This window comes from Haemorhous mexicanus, chromosome 3, assembly GCF_027477595.1.
Source record: "Haemorhous mexicanus isolate bHaeMex1 chromosome 3, bHaeMex1.pri, whole genome shotgun sequence".
Classification (NCBI taxonomy): Eukaryota; Metazoa; Chordata; class Aves; order Passeriformes; family Fringillidae; genus Haemorhous; species Haemorhous mexicanus.
Window position 1 is genome coordinate 72,308,376 of NC_082343.1, and position 21,135 is coordinate 72,329,510.

General features: G+C 42.6%; 1 protein-coding gene across 2 annotated transcripts in view; it reads right to left on the bottom strand.

Moving 5' to 3' along the window:
• The window catches only part of FOXO3 (forkhead box O3), an 84,756-nt gene that overhangs the window by 32,350 nt on the left and 31,271 nt on the right, over window positions 1-21,135 (bottom strand). The window contains exon 1 of one of the 2 annotated variants that reach the window (XM_059842329.1): window positions 20,635-20,712. The exons of the other annotated variant lie outside the window; for it this stretch is intronic. Within the exon in view, the coding sequence (XP_059698312.1) occupies window positions 20,635-20,697 (63 nt within the window). The 5' untranslated portion in view covers window positions 20,698-20,712. Of the gene's footprint in view, window positions 1-20,634; window positions 20,713-21,135 lie in introns of those variants that run through there. 2 annotated transcript variants of the gene reach the window in all.

The window sequence follows — 21,135 nt, forward strand, 5'->3', positions numbered from 1 at the left end:
AGGTCAAGTGAAACAGTTCTGCCTAAAGAGCTTTCCTGACTGCAGAAACAGGATCGCACCAAGCAACGAGCAGCAGGACAAGTGCCTTCATTCACACATCACAGGTGCTTCTCCATCCTCCATGATGCCACCATGGACAGCAAAGGAGTGGGGAGGTGGGGAGGAAATACAGGGATGCTGTCACAGTTTTTACATTGACCATACTTTTGCCTGACAGATCCTGGAAAAGGCAAGGCCACCTGGCCACCAACAACAGCCAGGCATTGGACCAGGCCAACAGAAGCCCTCCATCTCCATTCCACTGAGGTGGAGGCAGGAAGCAGTGATCAACTGAAAAACTACCATGAATAAAAACCCAAGCACTACCACAAAAACATGAAAACCCAGGGAAAAAAAATCCTAAGAAAATACTGAAATAGGTTACCTTTATGTGAATGACTCTTCACGCTCGCCTAGACTGAGTCACTCTGGGAACTGCCTCGCGGTCCATCTGGCTGCCAACTCCTGGCTAAACCTGAACATCCTGTGACTGAAATGAATGCATCAAAGGCTAAGGCACCGCAAGGTAACAAGGTTTTCTTTGTCCAGCACTTCCAGATGCACCAGCATTCTCCATCTGCTAACTCTCACATCGTCTGGGTCTGTGTTTGGTATATTTCTGACTTTCAGCGACTGTAAAGAAAGGGTAGACTTGAAATTTGCCTCTCACCCTAATTTCATGGACCTCCTCAATCCATCTCTGGCCATGTATCAGTGACAGCATAGCTCTGGATGTAAAACTGTTTAAAATTTTTCATTGCTCTGGACATAAAATTTTCCTACCACCTATGTAAACAACTTTCAAATACTGGAGGATGCAGTTGCTGCAGATGAATGTAGGCATAGAAACCATTCTGACACGATCATACAGAAAGTGAGACTGCACTGCTGGATACTGCACTTCCACAGTCTTTCAACCCACTTACAGTTGTAGTGGAAGGGGGAAGGATAAAAAAAATATAAAAAAGTATTCCTTACAGTCCCAGCTTTCCTTCCCAAATCAGGAACACACTCCTATCTCTTAGGTGGCAATATAAACTTAAATAATCTTTCCTGCCCTCACTTAAACTATTTTAAAACCAGTAGTCAGGTACAAAACAAATGTCCCAGCTAATGCAATGTGTATTACTCAGTGATGATAAACACTATACACCCACCTAGACTTTTCACTTGATGTGGTTGGAAACTGCTATGTAAGGTGGAAAAAGTAAGGTGGGCTGCTTTATTTTTGGCATTTACTTTAGAGTTTAGGCTTACTGCAAGAGTACATTTACTCTGGCTCCATGTACTGCTTTCAGCCAACTGTGTAAAGATATTTAGTGGCTATTTTTTTGTCAGGAAGAAAGAGGTACCACCCCCCACCTCCCCTGTGTCTCCTACTCCACCACACTGCCAGGCTGCAAGAAGGGAGCGTGCTGGGAGGGGACCTTCTCCTCGTCTGACAGAGCAGAGCTCAGCAAGGTAAAGCTCTGTCTAGCCAACAAAGCTCTTTACCACGAATATCCTTATTAAACACAGCCTTATCAGAGACCAGTTTCTGCAGTCTGAAGCAGTCAGGAATTAACTCTGTCAATACAAAATTTCAAGCCAGGATTAGAGCCCAGACCCAAGGGGATGTGAGCTAGCGTTCAAGCCACAACAGTCACCTGACCATGCTCACGCCATGTCAGGGGGCTGCCCAAGGGGCCAGGGCTCAGACTGTGCACCCCCCACCCTGGTGCTACCCCAGTGCCCTGAAGGGCTCACTTCCCAGGCTGCTGCAGGAGGGGAAGGGGGATGCTGAAACTTGTCTGTCTAGCAGGATGGAAGGGAAAGGCTCTGCCAGTACTTCCAAAAGAGGACAGGCTGAGGGAAGACCCTAGTACAGCAGCATCACCTGTGTGAAGAGGGCATGAAAAGCCAGCCTGGAAGGGGCAGACAGCACTCCACAATGTAGCCCAGGACTGTTGGCACGGGAGGTTCACTAGCATCTCCCAAAAGGGTGCCACCACCCAGCAAGGTGCACGGCCAAGATACAAACTCATTCAGTATGCTCCTTTGTCAGCCCCTGGCTCTAATCCCCGCCTACAGGATCAGGCTGTGTCTCCAGCCTTATCCACAAGACGAAGCTGTGTATCCCCGACAGAGCCCTCAGGGCTGTGGCACCAGTGCTGCCTCTGCCTTCGCTCCAGGGCGAGCCTCCTTCCTCCGCTGGCACGGCACGGCACGGCACGACCCGGGCTGCAGAAGGTGTGAGCTGTGCCCCACAACTCCGTGAGTCAAGGCCTTAATGGTGACCTTGCTTCTCCTGCTACATATTGAAAGCTGGCAGTGCTATTGATGGGGACTCCGTGAAACATGTTTGTAATACCGAGCTAATAAGGCAGCAGTGAGGCTTCTGTGCCCTGTCATTAGCAATCCCAGTGAAAGAGCCTTCACGCTGCCCTTCCCTACAAAATACCTGTCCACCTCCCAGTAAGGCAGAAGAACATTTCAGTGCATGCCTAAACTACAGTAATTTTTAAACTCTTTCCCTGAGCTTATTTTACAGCAGCTACTAAACGGTTAAACTCATTACTGAGTCCAAATATGAACACAGGGGAAATATTTCCATCGCTTTTGGCACAAAGTAAGTGCAAAAGTTGCCTTTCTGCTTGACTAAAAGCCTGAAAAGCAAACAATGCACACAGCATAGATTGTTCAAGAAGGGAGTGCAAACAAGCCAAAAGCATATTAACTTTGAAGGTGTTGTGCAGGAGCAAAGCAGGCAGCACCTACTGTTCCCAGCCCAGCACCCCAGGCAGCGGGTGCAGAACCCAGCACCAACTGGGATCCTGACCATTAATCTCCTCATCAACACTGGGAAAGCCAAAGTTGCACTTCAGAAAACAAGCAGCTATTAAAAGAAATTAAAATTAAAAAAAAAAAATAGGTACAGTCCTAAGAGCTTTAACAAGACAAGGCCTTCACCCCCAAAGAGCAAAACAGCACACACTCCTTATTTTAAGACTTATTCATCCTTTTCTAAACAAAATGAAGAAGCTTTCAGCGAGCCAAAACCTTTGGGGAAATTTTTAGTCACCAGAGGCAGTAGCACATGCCTTGATTCCTACTCAAGTCTGCAGAAATCAGGTGCCTAACCCATCCAAGCTTCTGAAATCCCCTCAGTAACAGCTTAATGCCACAAAAGGGAGAAACAAACGAGTTTTGTCTATAGGCTGCTTCTCAAACAAAGAATACAAACTGCATGTGACATGCTGCTGCACAAGTCTGACTGCATGTGTCTATGTGCAAGTGGAAGGGCTAATGGAGAAGCATGCCAGCTTCAGAAGGGCATATTGCTGCCCGTCATTTTTAATACAAAAATTAAAAAATAAAATAAAATAAAGTAAAATAAAATAAAAATAAAGTAAAATAAAAAATAAAATAAAAATTAAAAAATAAAAAAAATTAAAAAAAAATTTTAAAAATAAAATAAAATAAAATAAAATAAAATAAAATAAAATAAAATAAAATAAAATAAAATAAAATCATCCCAGAGATTCTGTATGCCCTATTATGCAAGACCATTGATTTGAGCAACCTGCAATTTGGAAGTAGCATGCCCCACTGCCTGCCCATGGCCATGGACCCCATGGGCCACACAGCTCAACCATCAACAAGACTTCCAGCCTACTGTCCTAAGAGCTAACCCCAGTCAAGTCCAAATCTTCCTCCTTTTCTTTAAAGGCATTTACCTCCATGTCCCAGTGTATCTGTTTAGAGCAGCATGGCAACTCCATGGCTACAGCTGTGAAACAGACCTGCTGCCCAGGCCTGCCCCTGGACTGTCCCCCTGGACTTTCTGGAGATGATTAGGTGGTTGCATGAGTGTGTCATTTTCCATCCTTAGCAGCTCCTTTGTCTAGGAAACTGCCTGCCTGCACACAGCTTCACCACCAAGATGTGAGTGCAGGCTCATGTTGGGTGGCACTGCTCCAAACAGGGTTCCCAGAGTCCACTTGTCTCTTTTTATTCTTCTCCACTCCTCTCTGTGCTCTGCATCGTGCCTCAGTGAGCATGAGACCACCTTGGGAATTCACAGCCATGGCTTCAGATTAAATCAACCAAGCACTGCAAATTCAAGTATTTTTTTAAAAAGTTTTGGTTCATCTTTCAAAAGCAGAGAAAGAGCACAATTCAAAATTTAGATCTAGTCTTTCTACGTAGGATGCCTGGACTCAGGTGGGGAGCCAACTCAGGCACCTATGAATTCAAGTTCTCACCTGGACCTGCTAGCTTCCAAAAGATTCTTCTGCTTGTCGCTTCACAGCACAGCAATTGAACCATCATTCCCCCCACCCCACCCTTCATCTTCTGCAAATTTCCCTGGGTGATAAAGAGTGAAGTTTGTAAACAAGCTGGCATTTTGATGTGGATTTTTAGTTCAAAAATATTCAAAGTGTCACGCATTTGGCAGTACTGGAGAAATCATATGCAGAAGGTTCCATCCTCACACTGAACATCTGGGGAAAAACATCCAGCAAGGTGTTGGGCGTGCTAATGTGAAATCAGTTTGTAAGGGCCAGCACCTCCCTCAGTTGTTAGCATTTAAAAGAGGCCACGGCTTTCAGAGGGACCCAAGACAGACTCACAGAATTTCAATTAGCTCTTCTAAATCAAGGCTCTTCTAAAATCAAACCCAGTGCTTACACCTATAATCATACCTAGGTTTTGAAATACCTTTCTCCTTTTGTATGTGTGCAAGTCTTTATTGGGGAAAATCTTTTATGTGGATGGTTAACTATAATACTTAAGTATTTCTTGAAGTAAACACAACTTAAACTCATTTAGATTTAAGCAGGTGCTTGCCTGCTTGCTTTTCTGAAGGCAGATGAACTTAATTACATGTGTACCTATTCTTCCAAACAAGGGCCCTTCGGACATCTAGCATTACTTTTTGCAGGGTTGTTTTTTTTTTTTATCAAGATGTTCACACCACACTACAGAGTTTATAAACTCAGTAATATTTATATCCTTATAATATTCTCAAACAGGGATATGTAAGTACAGAATATACTTACTTGAAATACATTAATTTTCATCTGAAGAAAACCATTTACACATACCCAGTTTCACTACAGATTGAGGCAGCATATGATTAGCAAGAATTGTTGGATATGCTGTTTTACTGGGTAATACACTGATCTTCTAAAACCTTGAATTGTAATGTTTAATAATCGGTCCCTAAACAGGGGTCTGAACTTGGCTTCTCTGCATGTTTTGTCTTAGTGTATTTGACTTGTTAATTATCTGCCCAAAAGCAGCACTCAAAGGAAAGTAAAATGTAAAGATCCATGTTAAGATAGGCATATTTGGATTCATCTCATTGGAAATCAGTAATGGTAACTTTCACATTCTAAGTAATGCTTAAATGAAAGACAGGCACTAAGTACTTTCCACTGAAATGTGTAGAAGTCCTTGACAGTATGTTGTATAAGATTAAAAAAAAAAAAAGGCACAAGCACAGGAGACACTGAATGACCACTCTCATACATATCTGTGTCTAACTTCTCAGGAACTTGTACCCTGAACTCGTACAAGCACGCCACTTGTCCAGAGGACTGTTGGGAGAGCCCAGGACAGGTCAAGGCAGGGACAGTGACTAAGGTCAGCTCACTGGCTGTAACACACTCCATTAAAATTGCAGCTGCACCAGAGTGGAGGTTTTATGCAGAAAAGGAAGCGGCTCTGCCCTTTTGCACATCTGCGATGCAATGCACTATTAAGCAAAATTAACTGATTATGTAGCAAACATGGCAAAATGAAGCCTTGACTCCTTTGACAGCACTATCTCCTTTTTAATGAGGCACAGAACAATCTGTTACCAGGGTTAGTGCTGCAGACAGTGTTTATGGTAATGGGTCCCAGATCATCTATTTTTTTTTTATAGTTCAGTAGGTACTGCAGATGCCAGAGGTACCATACATTAACTGCTGAGCCTAGAGGGGCACAATGTTTGGCTATGTCACTGGATATTAACAAACTTGTACAAAAGGCCTCCAACAGTTTAATATTTTTAATGGCATCTATTCTACTCATCCCAATCTGTTCCTCCAGCTTGCCTCACTAACACTCTGTCCAGTGCATTCACACCTGTATGGCTCATCCTCATCCATTACCTGGAACTTTCCTTACGTCAAGTATATCGTGCTGGCCATGCCTAACTTATAAGGCTTTTGTAAGCCAAGGAGCAGCTGAAGAACATTGCTAGGAAACCCTACAGGCAACTGCAGAATCAGCTGAACCGAGCATAAAATAGGTCACTTCTGCATTATCAAATGCATTTAGTGCAATTACAATCATGAGAGAAATGAAAAAAATACAATAAAGAACAGAGAAGGAGGGCAGGCCATCAACAGCAAGTGTGAAGTCCTGTTTCTTCACAAGAGAATGCCATCATCAGGTCACTCTCTCTGGTAAAAGAACAGACTTTAAATTGGACACGGTTTTTATCACATAATTAAAGGCTGTAAGGGGGCATATTTAGGTTTTTCAGTACTGTGATAAACATCAGAAGCAAGAGCATGGAATAAAGCATTAAAAATCTGTAACAGCAGTTTCTGGAAAGGAACTAGATAGGAGCTGCTACCTGTGAAAGAAACCCACTGCCTTTCCACAAAGCCTCCTCACCACTTGTGACTTCTCAGAGGAGCATATTGCAAAGGGGAAGAATGCACTTTGCAGGGCTTTTAGCCCATGAGATAGAGTAAAAAAGTAGTTTTCAATTCCCAGTTCTTGAGGGCCATGCATCTCTGAAAGACTGTCTCCGGAATTTTCTCCCCAGTGACCATCAACACCAGCTCTTCTGCCTGGATATCCTCCTTAAAATTCACATCCTGCTTAAAGTTTGCACCCAACTAACTCTAATGAACAGGTCTCACTAAAGTGAGGCTGTTCCCCTAAGGAGCCAGGAAGTTTTAACGTAGCCTGACACGTGAATGTCCTGCATTAACAATGGAGCAGGTCACAAAGACACAAAGGCCACAAAGATGACAAGTGCTTTAGTGAGGATCCCTTCCTGCACAAAGCAGTCCACAGGCTGCAGACAGAATCACCTGCAATCTACTACAGCCTTGAGCGCTTTCATTATTTGAAATCACAAATGTAATTTAACACCTTTAAAAGTAGTAAGGGCTCATCCTGGAAGCTGGGATTCAAACCACTTTGAGTGACATGGTGTGCCAGGATGAGTACAACTCTTGCTGTGTGCTATGCAGACTGACAGGAAAGCATCACAAGGTACGGGGTATTCCTTGTCACCCAAATTTTTTCATGTCAATTATCAAATTATTTCATGGCAGTCAAAACCACTCTCCTCTCTGTTCTTAGGATACAGACAGGCCGTAAGCACGGTACTTGTCAAGTGAAGAACCGAAAACAAGACACCCGTTTTGTTTGCTGCATGGTTTCTTGTGCAAGGCGAATGCTTTCATCACCTAAACAAGTACTTTTAATAAAAAAAAAAACTAAAGTGAAAATAAAACTATTCTGATTGCTTGGTTGTTCTCTATAACTTCACTTGAGAAATACAGATTGAAAGATTACATACAAGACAGCACTGATACAGAGGGATTGTGACACCACACCAAACCATAACGAGACTAAATCCTCCATCTCCTCCTAATCCCTCTGAGAATGCAGGATATTTACTTCTATTATCACCATTGCTCCACTTCCCAGCCCTGACTGCTGGTTACTGTAGTACAGTATGTACTCTTCAGAGTTGCTGAGTCAAAGAAAAAACAGCCCAAGTAATTAGAAAACAAACAAACAAAAATAGACTTTTCCTTCTGTCCCTCCCTTCCTCCTTAAATAAAGCAACATCACAGACTGTGAATCACATTGTGGCCATCATATGACCATATCAAAAGCCTTGTATTTGTTATTCCTTTTGCTGTGCACGCAGACAAGATAAAAATGTTTTACAGAGAGCTAGTCATCATAAAGTACCCACTGAGGTAATAATTTATCTTTGCATGCAAGGGATCTCAAGACGCAGATTGCTGTTTACAGATTTTTTGGAGGAGGGAATATTAACTAGGGACAAGTCATGTCATATGTTTGATCCTAATATTTGTTGGCTTTGGAGCAGCATGGTTGTGTGGGACTTGTTCAATTTTAAAACAGATCTGCTGATACTGAAAGTAAATGTCTTTTCACAAGAAAATCAACAAATACAATGTATTATGTATACATTATATAATATACTCTCTCTCTTTGTGCCTCAGTTTGGACCTAACACATAAACTGGACCCCTTAAAGCTTCACATGCACTGAAACTTAAAATTGACAATGTGTAAGCATGCCAAGCAGTACATGAACAACAGTCACCATTTAAATAACACCAGAAAAACTGGAATCAATTTACAGTAAGTTTTCAAAACAAGCATTTAACACAGCCCTGAAGTCTCTAAGTGACACAAGAATGCCTACTTCCAGGCAGAGCTACGTTGTGGCTGTGCTGAAAGGCATGGGCAGAACGGAAAATGCACTCACTTCAGCCAACCACTGCCACTGTATTTCTCTCTAAAGAAAGCAAATGACTGAATTATCAACTGCAAATTACTTCTGGGTCACAGAAGAAGGTGGAAGGGTTGAAACCTTGAACTACAGCTGCTGATGCCTAGTGTCTTTATCTCCCTGCTCCCTATGGCGTGTAGTTGCTGGTTATCTCAAAGGATGAACGACCTGCCTGCAATGAATTATGCCTGCTTATCTTCCAGACAGGCTATACACCAAGTCATTAAGTCATCTAGGAGTATAACCCCAAGGGAATTACCAAATGAATGTGAAATCCTGTTCTGCTCTTAGCCTTTGTAACAGACTTCTCCCTGCTTCTGGTGCAGGCGCCACAGGGAGCAAGAACGGGACTCGAACATCTCTCACCTGTTGGTGTGGCTACTTGTTTTGTAATATTAATGTTTTCTGCTTCAAAGGCTGCAAAGTAAGGTGATGTCAGAATAGTAACAACAGTCATTTCCTCCAGAGGGAGGGAAAACACAGCCCCACTCTGACCACCAATATTTCCAAACCTCCAATGTACCAGCTGAGAAAAGCGGCCAACATGAGACTAGCAGAGAGCTTACGGCTATCATATTTGTGTTGGGATATAATGGATTTTGTCCAGATGAAAGGGTGCACTTCTCCTGAAGAGCAGCACATTTTTTTAATTAAAAGAAATTGATTTAGTGACAGGATTTACAATTCGTTATCTGACAAGCCCACTGACCTTCACACACATATACAAACAACTGAGGCTTGATGCATTCAGAGAAACGAATTCTCACTTGAAACCACAAAACACTGAGATCACTGATTCCTACAGAACCCAAGGAACCCTCTCTAAAGCAGAGTGTAAAGATTGATGTGCACAGCAAACCTTTCCAGATAACACTTCATGAAGTCAGGGGGATAAATAACATCTTTAAATAGAGAGAGAAAAAGCATGTCTGACAAAGGCTCACCCATGCTTTATTACAGCCTGGCAAAGCTTTAGCTCACCGTTTGCCTGGGATGCTGCATTTACTGTCCCTATTACCACTGCTCCTTGTACTGAGTAAGTTGTGCAGTAGTTAAATATCTCCTTTCAAGTATTCTCAGTGCCCACACAAAAGAAAGAGGCTCAGCAGCACCCTTAATGAGAAGAGACACACTAGCACCTCCAGACAGCACTAAACAGTTTGGCACCCAGCCTCTAAAGCTGTTTTCAAGGGGCTGTTGCTCAGGTTTGTTTCCAGTTTCCCATTATCTGCAGCCAGGCTAATGAACACCCTAGGAGGTGTTTCCTTGAAAGTGGTGGTACGACAGCCTCTGTGTTCCACCCTGGCTGAACAGCACCCCAACCTGAGTTTTACTGGGAAGAAAAATAAGCAGGATCCTCTGTGAAAGAATGAGCCTGTCAGAATGGAAATCTGCACCTTCACAAAAGGGCAATGACAATCTCTAACCTTCTGCCTGGTGAGGCCCACAAAACACATGAACCAATGATGCTCAGCACCATTTCAGGATCCCCTTCTAAATTTAAAATTATAGATCAAAAATTATAATAATTTCTTTAAAGCTCGGTTTTCTTTATTTACAAGCTTTACTGAATGAAAACCCCTCCCAGCCTGGTCAACCTGATAGGTTTCTCTGAATGCTACAAGATAAAAAATAAAACCTAATCCTTGCTTGAATGTTCCTGGGATAGGGCCAGGATATTTATATCTTTCCAGGGTAAACCTCAAACTAGGCCTTGTGCTGTGCCAAGAAAAGTCCTGCTAGGACAAGGAAAGAGGAAATTGCTCCTGTTTCCATGTGGACATCAGAAAACGTTGTCTGGAAAACAGAAGATGCCACACAGATGGTCAGAGAGCAACCAGACTTGCTTTAGAAAGCTACACACAACACTCCTCCCAAAACTTTTTTTTTTTGGAGGCTTGTTGTTCTTATGTGTGTGTTTTGGTTTGCTTTTTTCTAAATCAGAACTTTCTACATGAATAAAAAGTAATCTAAGTAATCTAAGTTTCATTTTCAATCAGTACCAGAGACGTATCGGGCACCTCCACAAGTGTGATTTTAATCTTATCTTCCTATGCATAGTGGTTTATATAAGGACTTAGGTTTTTTTCTCTTATATAAAACCTATTTTTTCACACTGTACCTCAAGCCACTGCCATAAACAAGGAATTAAACTACATGATGGTGAAAAGTCTTCACTAGCAGAGCAGCTTCTAAGCCTGCAAGCAGTCTGCTAAAGGAAAAATAAAAGCAACAGATTTTCAGTTTTAGTGGACAAGGACAGCAAGGGCTCCCTTGTTAGCTTCTATTTATGGTCCCACAGCACATGACCTGAATCTCCTCCATACTCATCCCCCTCTACAGAGCCTATAGCTTAGATTATTCACTTCTTAATGAAAACACCACCTGCCAGATGGACAAGAGAATAATTACATTACACTTACATTATTAAAATACATACGAGTGCCGTTTGCTGTGCACAGAGCAGTGCTATACATCTGGGTCTGTGTACAGTAGAAAGACTTTTAGAAATGGGATTTTCCTTGCTCTATTTTATGGTAATAAAGATCAGCATCTGATTCATGCAATTGCTGGATGCAGACCTACCTGATATGGGAAAGGCAGCTCTTGGAGTAATAAGCTGCCTTTCTTTATCATCTGAGCTGGCTGGGTTCTGTAGGCCAGGGTTCAACTACTGCATCCACAACATGCTGGCATTCCCATCTGAAACCCCAAACAGAATGGAGGAGACACCACCAGAACTAAACAGAAGGGCAAAGCTCTAATGGGAGTCATACAGAGGTAGGGACCTTATCTGAACTTGATAAAAAAGCTTTGGATTTAAGTCTAGGGGTGAGCAGAAGTTCAAGCCAATTACGCTCCCGTATCCCTAATACCATCCATGGCACCAGCCAACAGCATGTCCTGCCCTGGTGGTGTGTCTTAGGGAGCATTTCCACACCTCTGGAAAAAGCATCATTATTCATATTTCTGGGAGCCAGGGGTAGAGAATTAGAAACCAAAATGCCTGAATGGGCAGTGCAGCACATAATAGTTTCATCATTAAAAAGATGGCCACAGAGTGAGTCACTGTATGGCCACAGCTGCATCTGCATTGAACTGAGGAGTGCAGAAAATTGATTTCCCCTCCCGAGAAACGTCCCGAACCTCTAATGGTGTTTATCCAGGAGGGCAAGAAGACCAAGGAATGCTTTCTGCTTGCTGAACCCACTTCTCTCTTCCCCCAAGAGAAGCTACATCTTTAACGAAAAAGGCCATGTTTTGTTGAAAACATGTTTTAAAGTTTAACATCCATAAATTGTGCTAACATAGAAATTTCAGTAATACCATTTCTTTCTGCTGTCCCACTACTTCAAATACTACTCAGAAATACTACTCTGGGGCTAATGAGACTTTTCCAGCCTATTCCTACTTTCTTGGCTCCTGTTCCTCAGATGGACCAGAGCTGTAAAAGACCCTCTGGAGACTTATCAATGCATATTTGGAGACACTCGAAGAAACTACTGGTTTAGGCTGAATACATAAATTCTGCCATTCAGCTCAGTGGTAGCAGAAATGCTGGATGGCTGTTGTCCTCACAGGGTGAAACAACAGGAGCACAGTGTTCAGTGTACACTCGGTTCACTGCCTCTGCTACTGGGAAAAACAGTAAATTTTCTCCTTAGAAGGATGATCATGTTTTGGGTAAGTAAATAGGATGGAAGCAGTCCAGAGCTCACACTAAGCAATGCTACAAAAACCTTGTACACAAGCCATCCTGTCTTTCTGGCTGACAACTAAACACATATTTCCTTGAGGGAAGAAAACATCTCAATCAGTTTGCCTGAGACCCGAACTTCAGTCCTAGCCAGACAGCAGTCCTAATTTTACCAGGAGCCAGACTCCAGCCCTGGATGGTTTCCATCAGGATTCCATTAAGCCTGTGCATGTGCAGCTCTCATAATTTGCAAGAGCCACGTGTGTGTTCAAGAGCAGATTTGGATGTTGTGTTCGCTTCTGGCTTCGTAATGGTTCTCATGCCCCTTAAGAAACAGTCTGTTTTCTAGAAACTTAGTAATTTCTTAAATATGTTCAAAAGTTTATCCCTCTTATCTGGCAAACAAGATTGAAATTATCAAATGTTTGTAGCTTTTGTTTTTACTTTTGAAGACAAAAGACTGTTTCTCTGAAGGAACATGTTGGTTAGACTGCATAGTTTCCTGCTCAGGAATCTTTTTCCTTTACCAACACCAATGTCTGCAGAGGTCCTGCCATGTACATCTCCTAGTTTGTCTCCTAGGCTCCACTGAGTCAGTCTAAGGTGTCATAGAACTGGACTAACAACTATTTTATGAAACCACCTCAGAACACAGAATACCCAAAGAAAAGAAGAACTTTGCACAAGAAATAGTTCAGGTAGCCTGTGATCCCAAGCAATTTCCATTGTTCTTGGCAAGAGCAGGGTATAGATCTAAATTCCCAAACGCAGCAATGTTTATTGCACTAGCTTGGTGATTCACTAAGTACAGGATGTGCCCAATTATTCTGTGTATTTTTCCAATCCTATTTCATAAACTTCAGTTGCACAAGTACAGGAATACATTCTTTCTTTCTTGTCCATTAAAATTAATTTAAAGAAAGGCCATCTGACTTGAACAATAAAATCACCAACTGGCTATATGTGTGAGGCTTTTTTGTTTTCTTGTTGTAACCATGGAATCAAAAACCTTGGCTGTTAAGAGCATATATTCTGTGATACAATCGCTTTATTTTTTGTCTCAACCTGCTGAGAAAAGTTTTGCTTTTAACTTAGGATGCTGGGTTTGTTCCAAATCCAAAAATTAAAAACAGCAGTTCTGAAGGACATGGATATCTAAGCCAACAACATTTGACTGTCTAACATAAAAATTAGCAGAACTGTTATTACTAAAAACAAACTATTAGATCTTTCCAAGATAAATAAAAACTTAGAATTCTGACTATCAGTCCACAAACAAAGCTTCTAATTTAGTTTGTTTGAACACAACACCATGGATAAAAGAGATACAACTTCAATTTTTTTATTTCTAAGTTAATTTCACTACATTAAGCAAGCTGGCTGTAAACTGAAGCTTCGCCTCATTTTCCTTCCAAGATGTCTTACTACAAGTAAATACAAGTCTTTGAATTATCATCAAGGTGACAACCATGCTCCATTGCTACACATTCAAGATTATTTTATGAATGAAGTGTGGGGTTCGTGCAAAAGCAGCAAAGGCAACAACATGCACGACAAATGCAGTGCAAGGTCCCCGACTCCCAGCACAAGGCACATGCAGCCTTTACGAGAACCCCAGCAGCCAGGATGCGTCCGTTCGGCTGGGATGAAGCAGGTTTCACCTGGAGAGCTCACATCACCTACCTGAAGCAGATGAGGCAGCATGAGAAGCAGTGGCTTCCCATAAGCTTCCCATAAGGCTCCCTCTGCTACCACAGATGCAAAGGAAACCTGGGTTTCTTAAACCTCCAGCTAGGATCACCCTGGCTGTGTCCACACATGTGGGTGGTCCAAAGCAGCTCTGAAGCAACCCCCATAGCCATCCCTCCCACTGTAAGCTGGCTTTCTTCACAGGGTGGCTCTGCTGGGTCAAAATAATATTCCTTTCAGAAAAAACTAAAAAGGAAATTCAGCTCCAGGGATGTACCAAATGCCTTCACATCTTTGAATTAGGATTGAAGTGTATGAAACAAGTAGTGCTTTGGGCAGATTCAACCCACACAGGCAGTGGGGACATTTAGTCCAAAGGACCAGACAAAATCTAGTCTGGAATAAAATGTTCAGAATATAGTGTAGATACAGGAGCCTCTGTACCTGCTGTTTTGATCTACTCATCCTCTCCCACTGTGCCACACAGCAGGTAAAGCCCCTGTCTAGCATGGTGAGCTGAAAGGCCAGCCAGTGCCTCTTGCCATGTGTGCAGGACAGACATCCAACATATTTTTCATGGACAGCCAAGTATTGCACTAACAAACCATTTTATGTTCTAAATGTGAGGATGAAGGTACAACCTTCACACTCTAGATGACAAATTCACAAGGCAGATCAGAGTTCTGATCCAGCTTGTAAGAGCTCCTCTCTGACAGGACCTGCACATCTGCTGAACCCCATCATAGAAAGTGCACCAGAAGCGGCCGCCCGCTACAAACCTGAGGCATCCACACCACTGCACAAGGCCAAGCAACACCTGAATCACCACTGATGGGAGCCACGAATGAGATCACCCACTCTTCCCAGCGGCGCTCAGACAGCTGAGCCCAAGCTGCCCTGAGACACTCGCATCTGGCAAAGCCGTGCCATCCAAACCAGGTCAGCCAGTTTGAAGCAGGCTCACCCCCGCTCCTGGCAGCAGAGGTTTGCCTCCAGCAGCTGCTCAGCACTTCAAGGAAATAAATGTCACCTCACCACTTTGTGCACACACCCCACAGTCACAGTGACTGGTCAGGCTTTGCAACCTCACTAGGAAGAGACACAAGAGTAAGATAGGCCAAATTAAAACCCTAAGCCCATTAATCACACCCTCATGACTTCAGATAATGCAACGTGCAATGTGCACCATATGCTTATGTAGGTCTTGCCCTTGGCCATAATCTAGATTATGGAATACACTTGGAGCAGGGCTGCGGTGAAAAAATGAAACAACACAAGGCAGGAGGGACAGGCAAGAGTCCCGTGAATTCACTCCCTCGATGGAAGGCAGTTATGCAAAGAGTTCATACCTGAACTCAAATGGCTCAATTAACATTCCTGAAATGAAACTCATCAATTCTTCACATACAGTGAGACCAAAAGTGATGGCATGTACCCACTCTTTGACACCCTCAGTGCTTGAAGTGGAGCTCAAATGGATCCTTGCTGCTTTGCAAAGTTCTCTGTGAAGAACTGCCAAAAGAACAAAGTTATGTGAAATATCACTTTATCATTCCTACAGTGGAAGCAATCACAGAAATGGCAGTGGAAGAATGCAGCTGAAGTAGCTTCCTCTGGCCTGCTGCAAGGCACCAAGAAAGCTCTTCAGCCTCACTGGATTAATGCAGGGATCTCTGCATTACAGTGATTTCATGCCACTATTTGCAGACAGTGTTGCATGATATTTGTAGAGCTGCATTAATAGAAATCCTTTAAATAAACAATGCAAGTGAAAATTGGACATACTCAAATTGCATGATCTCCATGCTATGCTAAATATTAATGCTGTTTGGTATAACTGTAGACTACTTCGCATGGAAAAAACCATTACTTTTGAGGGGGAAATGATCCATGTGGAGATATACAAAGATTTAAAATCAAACACATCAGAAAATGAGTATTCCTATTTAGACCAATTGCTTAAAGTCAATTTTTTTTTTCTATAAAACTGCTATATTTCCAACACATACACATCTGATATAGCAGGTTTACAGTGCGTAGATGACAAGTCCCAGAGGGAAGCTGTCCCTGCAATCCTTTAACACTTAATCTGTTACACAGAATCACAAAATCTACTAGGTTGTAAAAGACTTTAGAGATCATTGAGGCCAACCTATGACCTGACACCACCCCCTGTCAACCAGACCATGGTACTAAGTTCCCCATCCAGTCTTTCCTCTAATGCCTCCAGGGGTGGTGACTCCATCACCTCCTTGGGCAGCCCATTCCAATATCTAACCACCATTCCTATGAAGAAATTCCTCCTGATGTCCAAACTAATCCTCCCCTGGCACAGCTTGAGGCCATTTCCTCTCATCCTGTCACTGGTTGCCTGGGAGAAGAGACCAACCCCACCTGGCTACATCCTCCTTTCAGGGAGTTGTAGAGAGCAGTAAGGTCCCCCCTGAGCCTCCTTTCCTCCAGGCTAAACACCCCCAGCCCCCTCAGCTGCTCCTCACAGGACTTGTGCTCCAGACCCTTCACCAGCTTCACTGCCCTTGTCTGGACATGCTCCAGCCCCTCAATGTCCTTCTTGCACTGCGGGGCCCAGAACCAAACACAGGATCTGAGGTGTGGTCTCACCAGTGCCAAGTACAGAGGAAGAATGTTCTACCAACAGCCCTGTTCTCCAGATACAAATCACCTGATTTTTCATTCTATCTCCCAGTGAATTTTTTTCTGCCTTCAGATAGTGAAAGATTGCTTCTAAGTGATAAAACTGTTAATTCCTACAACTGCACCTGGCAGAAACAGCAGGACACTTTAAACAATGTAGTCCGCATGTAAGACATTTACCTTACAGGTGACTTTTAATGCACACAGTAGAAAATGTCCTTCTGTCTTCATCAGAAGTTGCTATCAGCTCAAAATCCAATTAACTTAATAAAATAAAAGGAGGAAAAAAAGAGGGGAAAAAAAAGACAGAGAGAGGTTGCTGAGAACAAGGGTACGACAGAACTGCCCAGAACCTCTTTTGTATCTGAAGTCCCCTTCAGCCCACCTGAAAGGGCTTGTTTACACCTAGGCAGAAAGCCTAGACTGATGCTAGGATTGGGAAAGTGTCTTTTTCTGACCTAAAGAGGGCAAATTTAGATACCTGTGGTACGTAAGTGCTATAATGGAAATTTGGGAAGTAGAGTGGGTTTCCTAAAGAGAACAATTCAACATGGCAGGTGTGAGCTGTGTTGTGAGCTTTCCTTTTCTGCAGAGAGCACCTTGGACACACACAGCCACTGCAGTAACACCTGCAGGAGCTGATGGGGGGAGGCAGCCCCAGGTAACACTGCTTCACCCTGAAAGAAGCCTGGAGTGCAGCAGGCACAGTAAGAAACACTGCGGAGGCAACTATTTTGCCTGAGCTTTTCAGTTTGAGTAATCTTAGATAATATGAGTGATAACAGCAGGTAATAAAAAACCACATAAATATACAACCTTAAGCCTCCTGAACTCCTTTGATCTCAACAAACCATGCTGTCAAGTACTTGCAATGCTGTAAACCTAGCCAGGATGGTGGGGGAGACAACAAAAACGCACCACCAAGAATAGCACGCCTCTGAGAACTGATCAGTGCTATCTGCTCTGCTGAAAAGGAAGCCACAGAGCAGGGGAAAGGAGAGCACGCCCTCCACAGCCAGCGCTGTGCCTGGGGACAAACACCAGCTGGCATTCCCATTCCATGCACCTCTCAGCTGCCACTGCACAGCGTGGGTGGGCACCCCGCCTGCCCAGCGGGCACAGGAAAGCCATGCTCTCTTGTGCTTGGGGTAAGCAGACTTAAAAGGCAAATACCCTTCTTGGACAGGGACTACAGGCACAAAAGCACAAGCCATGACTTTTATTAGCAATCCCTGTGCTGGAGCAAATGCTTTCTCTAAACATGTCGATATGCACCATTGGAAGTGGACAATGCTTCTACCCCCTCACCACTCTTGCTGATAAAACACAAAGGTACCATCTTTAGTGACCTTCCTCTTTTAACTCCCCCTCAAGCCAACAGTAGCCAACCACTAAAAATAAAGGTAAAAGCTCCTCCATGAAGGTTCTAAAGACGACAGCAGTGCTGCATGCCTCGAAGGAATCATTTGTCCCCTAACATTTCAGGCATTCAGACAGAGACGGACAGAGAGACACTTGGCTTAATGCTCTTTCCCCTCTCCCCTCCCCTCCTTCTTGGAAATGGTATTCTGTTTGAACAGTTTGCCCCGAGTACCCCTAGCCATTCTTGGCTTTAAATGCCTCCTTCCTCCAGGAATCATTTCAATGTAGGCCACTCTATTTATGCTGCTCTTCTGTAATCGGGGGATGAAAGAGTATCGCTTGCAAGACATGCCTGCCTGGTTCACAACCTATCTCCAGGCAGTGCCAACAATAGGACTGCTTACAGCTAATCCATTTACTTGGCTTACCTGTTATATTCCCATCCCCTTAATAAGCACTACACAGCAGCTTCACCAAACTTGGAAACTGCTAAATGACCCGTAGTAACCTCCCCTGCGCCATGTACTTGGAAAGCTGCGGATTTGGATTTACACAGAAGCAAACCAAAATTGTCATAGAGCTTCCAGTGGCCTGCCTTTGAGAGAAGACATCTGTCCCTGCATGGAGACAGTGCTTTTTTTTTTTTTTGTAACCATTTGTGGATACAAGCACCTCCCTCTCCATGGCTTACTTTCAAGGAACAGAAGCCATGTACAACATAAATAGCAGCTCCCTTTTCAATGTCTGGGGGGGAAAAAAAAATCACATGATACTACGTTTTTCTATACCCTCATGCAGGCAGAAAAGGTTCCCAAAATGCTGCTGACCTCTGTGGTAAAAGGGTATTTAGCCTCCTGCAAGTGGCTCTGAGATGCTGGAACTCACAGTTTCCTTTCTTCCTTTCAAAAAGTAGCAGCTTCAGTGCTGCTTGTCCCTGCAAATTGCTGTGCAAGGTAAGAGGCAAACAAAAAGTGGCAGAAAACAGAGATTGGAGCTCCAGTAGCTTCAGAAGAGCTGCAGCTCCTGCATCTACAAAAGCCCAAATTCTTCATCACATGCAGAACAAAATAGGGAAATGGTTCAAGAACACGGAATGGAAGACCCACATTATTTCTACTTAAAACAAAACACTTAACCTATTTGGGCAAGTAAAGAAAGCTATCTTTCCCAACACAGAGGTCTAGAGAGGGAAGGGGGGATTTTGGAACCCTAGCATCAGAAATATATTCAATTACAATGCTAAACAAACAAAAATCCACAAACTAAATTCAATTAAAAGTAGAAAAAAAAAATCAAAACCCCCACAAACCCTGATATTGACTAAAACAATTATTAGTAGAAGAAAGCTTCTAATAGAACTGAACTTTAACGGAGACTCCAGCTAGATGCTGGGGAGCAAATAAAGAGACTCATTTACTATCAAGTGTGCTTGCAAGCAGGATGCACTGAAGTAGCAATACTTACATAAATTTTATTAAGAAAAGTAAAGGACTACCAGAGTAAAGCCCTAAAAGATACAACTTTCAGGAGGAGAAGGAGGAATCCGAGGATGCAGGTTATCTAAGAGAACACTGGGTCATTTGTACCTTCCCTGTGCAAAGTTCTCTGATAGCAGACATAAGCTGATGTTAACACAAAAAAATGGAATACCAAAAAACTCAAACAGTGGCTTGACAAGTTCAGAGAAGAAAAGAAGTATCAAACTCCTTATAACAAAAGAAAAAAAAAAAAAAAAAGAAAGTAATTAACCACTGGGAAAAAGAATTCCAAAAGCTTCATCATCTTAAGTCTTTAAATCAGAACTGGATGCCTTAAGAATAACCTCAAGCTCAGCCAGAATTCACATCCTTTATGCAGGAAGTATTAGATGAAATTTGATGTCCTGTATGTCACACAGACATTAGATCATGGCCATAATCGGTCCCTCCAGCTTTAAAATCTATTAATTCTATTCTATATGTGCTAGGAACTCAATTACATTTTCCAACCATCAAAACCTATACAAATATTATCACATTGCTGCAAAAGACAAGCTAAGAAGAAACAGTTCATAAATCACAAAGCACTGCAAAATGAGGATTCTTAGCATGATGAAAGTGTATTAATAAATCATTTTTTTAAAAGGTGCTTTATAAAACTCATCTAGACCTCTGCCAATTCCTCCTCATGCTACCCCACTGTTAAAACACAATTTTTTTAGTAAAATTTAATGGTTAACAAATAGTATCAATAATCCAAACAAAATGGGTTCACCTATTTTCTGCTGCTTGTCTGGAAAAAACACCAAAAAACAAGACTAAAGGGAGGAAAAGTCTCTTTTCAAATACAACACCTGGATCCTAGTTAATAAGAAGTGCTCTCTTTACAGATGCATCATTCCAAAATGGAGAAAAAAAATTCTTAGAGAATAAAAATACTTTGAGTTGGAGCAGCAATTTCCATTATTAGCACTAGAACACATTAGCAGTTTATGTCTTTCTCATAAGGATGCATCCTCCCTTGTGGCTGGCCTGGATGAGAGACTCACAGTGCTGGGTGCTACATGAACACAGAGTACCAAGAAATGTCTGCTCCTTCAAACAGCTTGTTTAGAGCAAGCTGCCTTTCCCCACATCTCAAGGAAATGCAGCAGGCAGGTGAGAGAACTGTACCTTTTGGAAACTGCAGCCGTACTTTGTACCACTCCAACATCTCTCTCTTCCCTGTTGTGCCATCACCTCCCATCCCTTCTTGCTAAGGTTGAACAGTACACGCTTACTTAGACCTGTGAGAAGATAAATCACAGCTCCTGATACATTAAATGAAGTAGATGGGGCTCTATCATCCTTCTACATTAATGCCACTTTACTTAATCCAATCTCTTTATTTCACTCAAACATTAGGCGTAGTTTTCAAATTTGCATTTTATTATTAATGGAAAGAATTTTATGGTGATTTTTTTCCCCTCCCTAACAAAACAGGGGGAAAAAAAAAAGAGGCCTAGTCCATTTTTTTGAGAACAGGCTTTTTCTTAGTAATAAAAAGGATCATATGACAACAGTTTTGCAGTGTATCGTGCAAGCTCTGCTGGAGTCAATCCAATTTCTATACAAGTGCTGCCATTTGGACAACAAAGCCGCCTTATTGAAACGGGCAGGCTTCATCTTAATTCT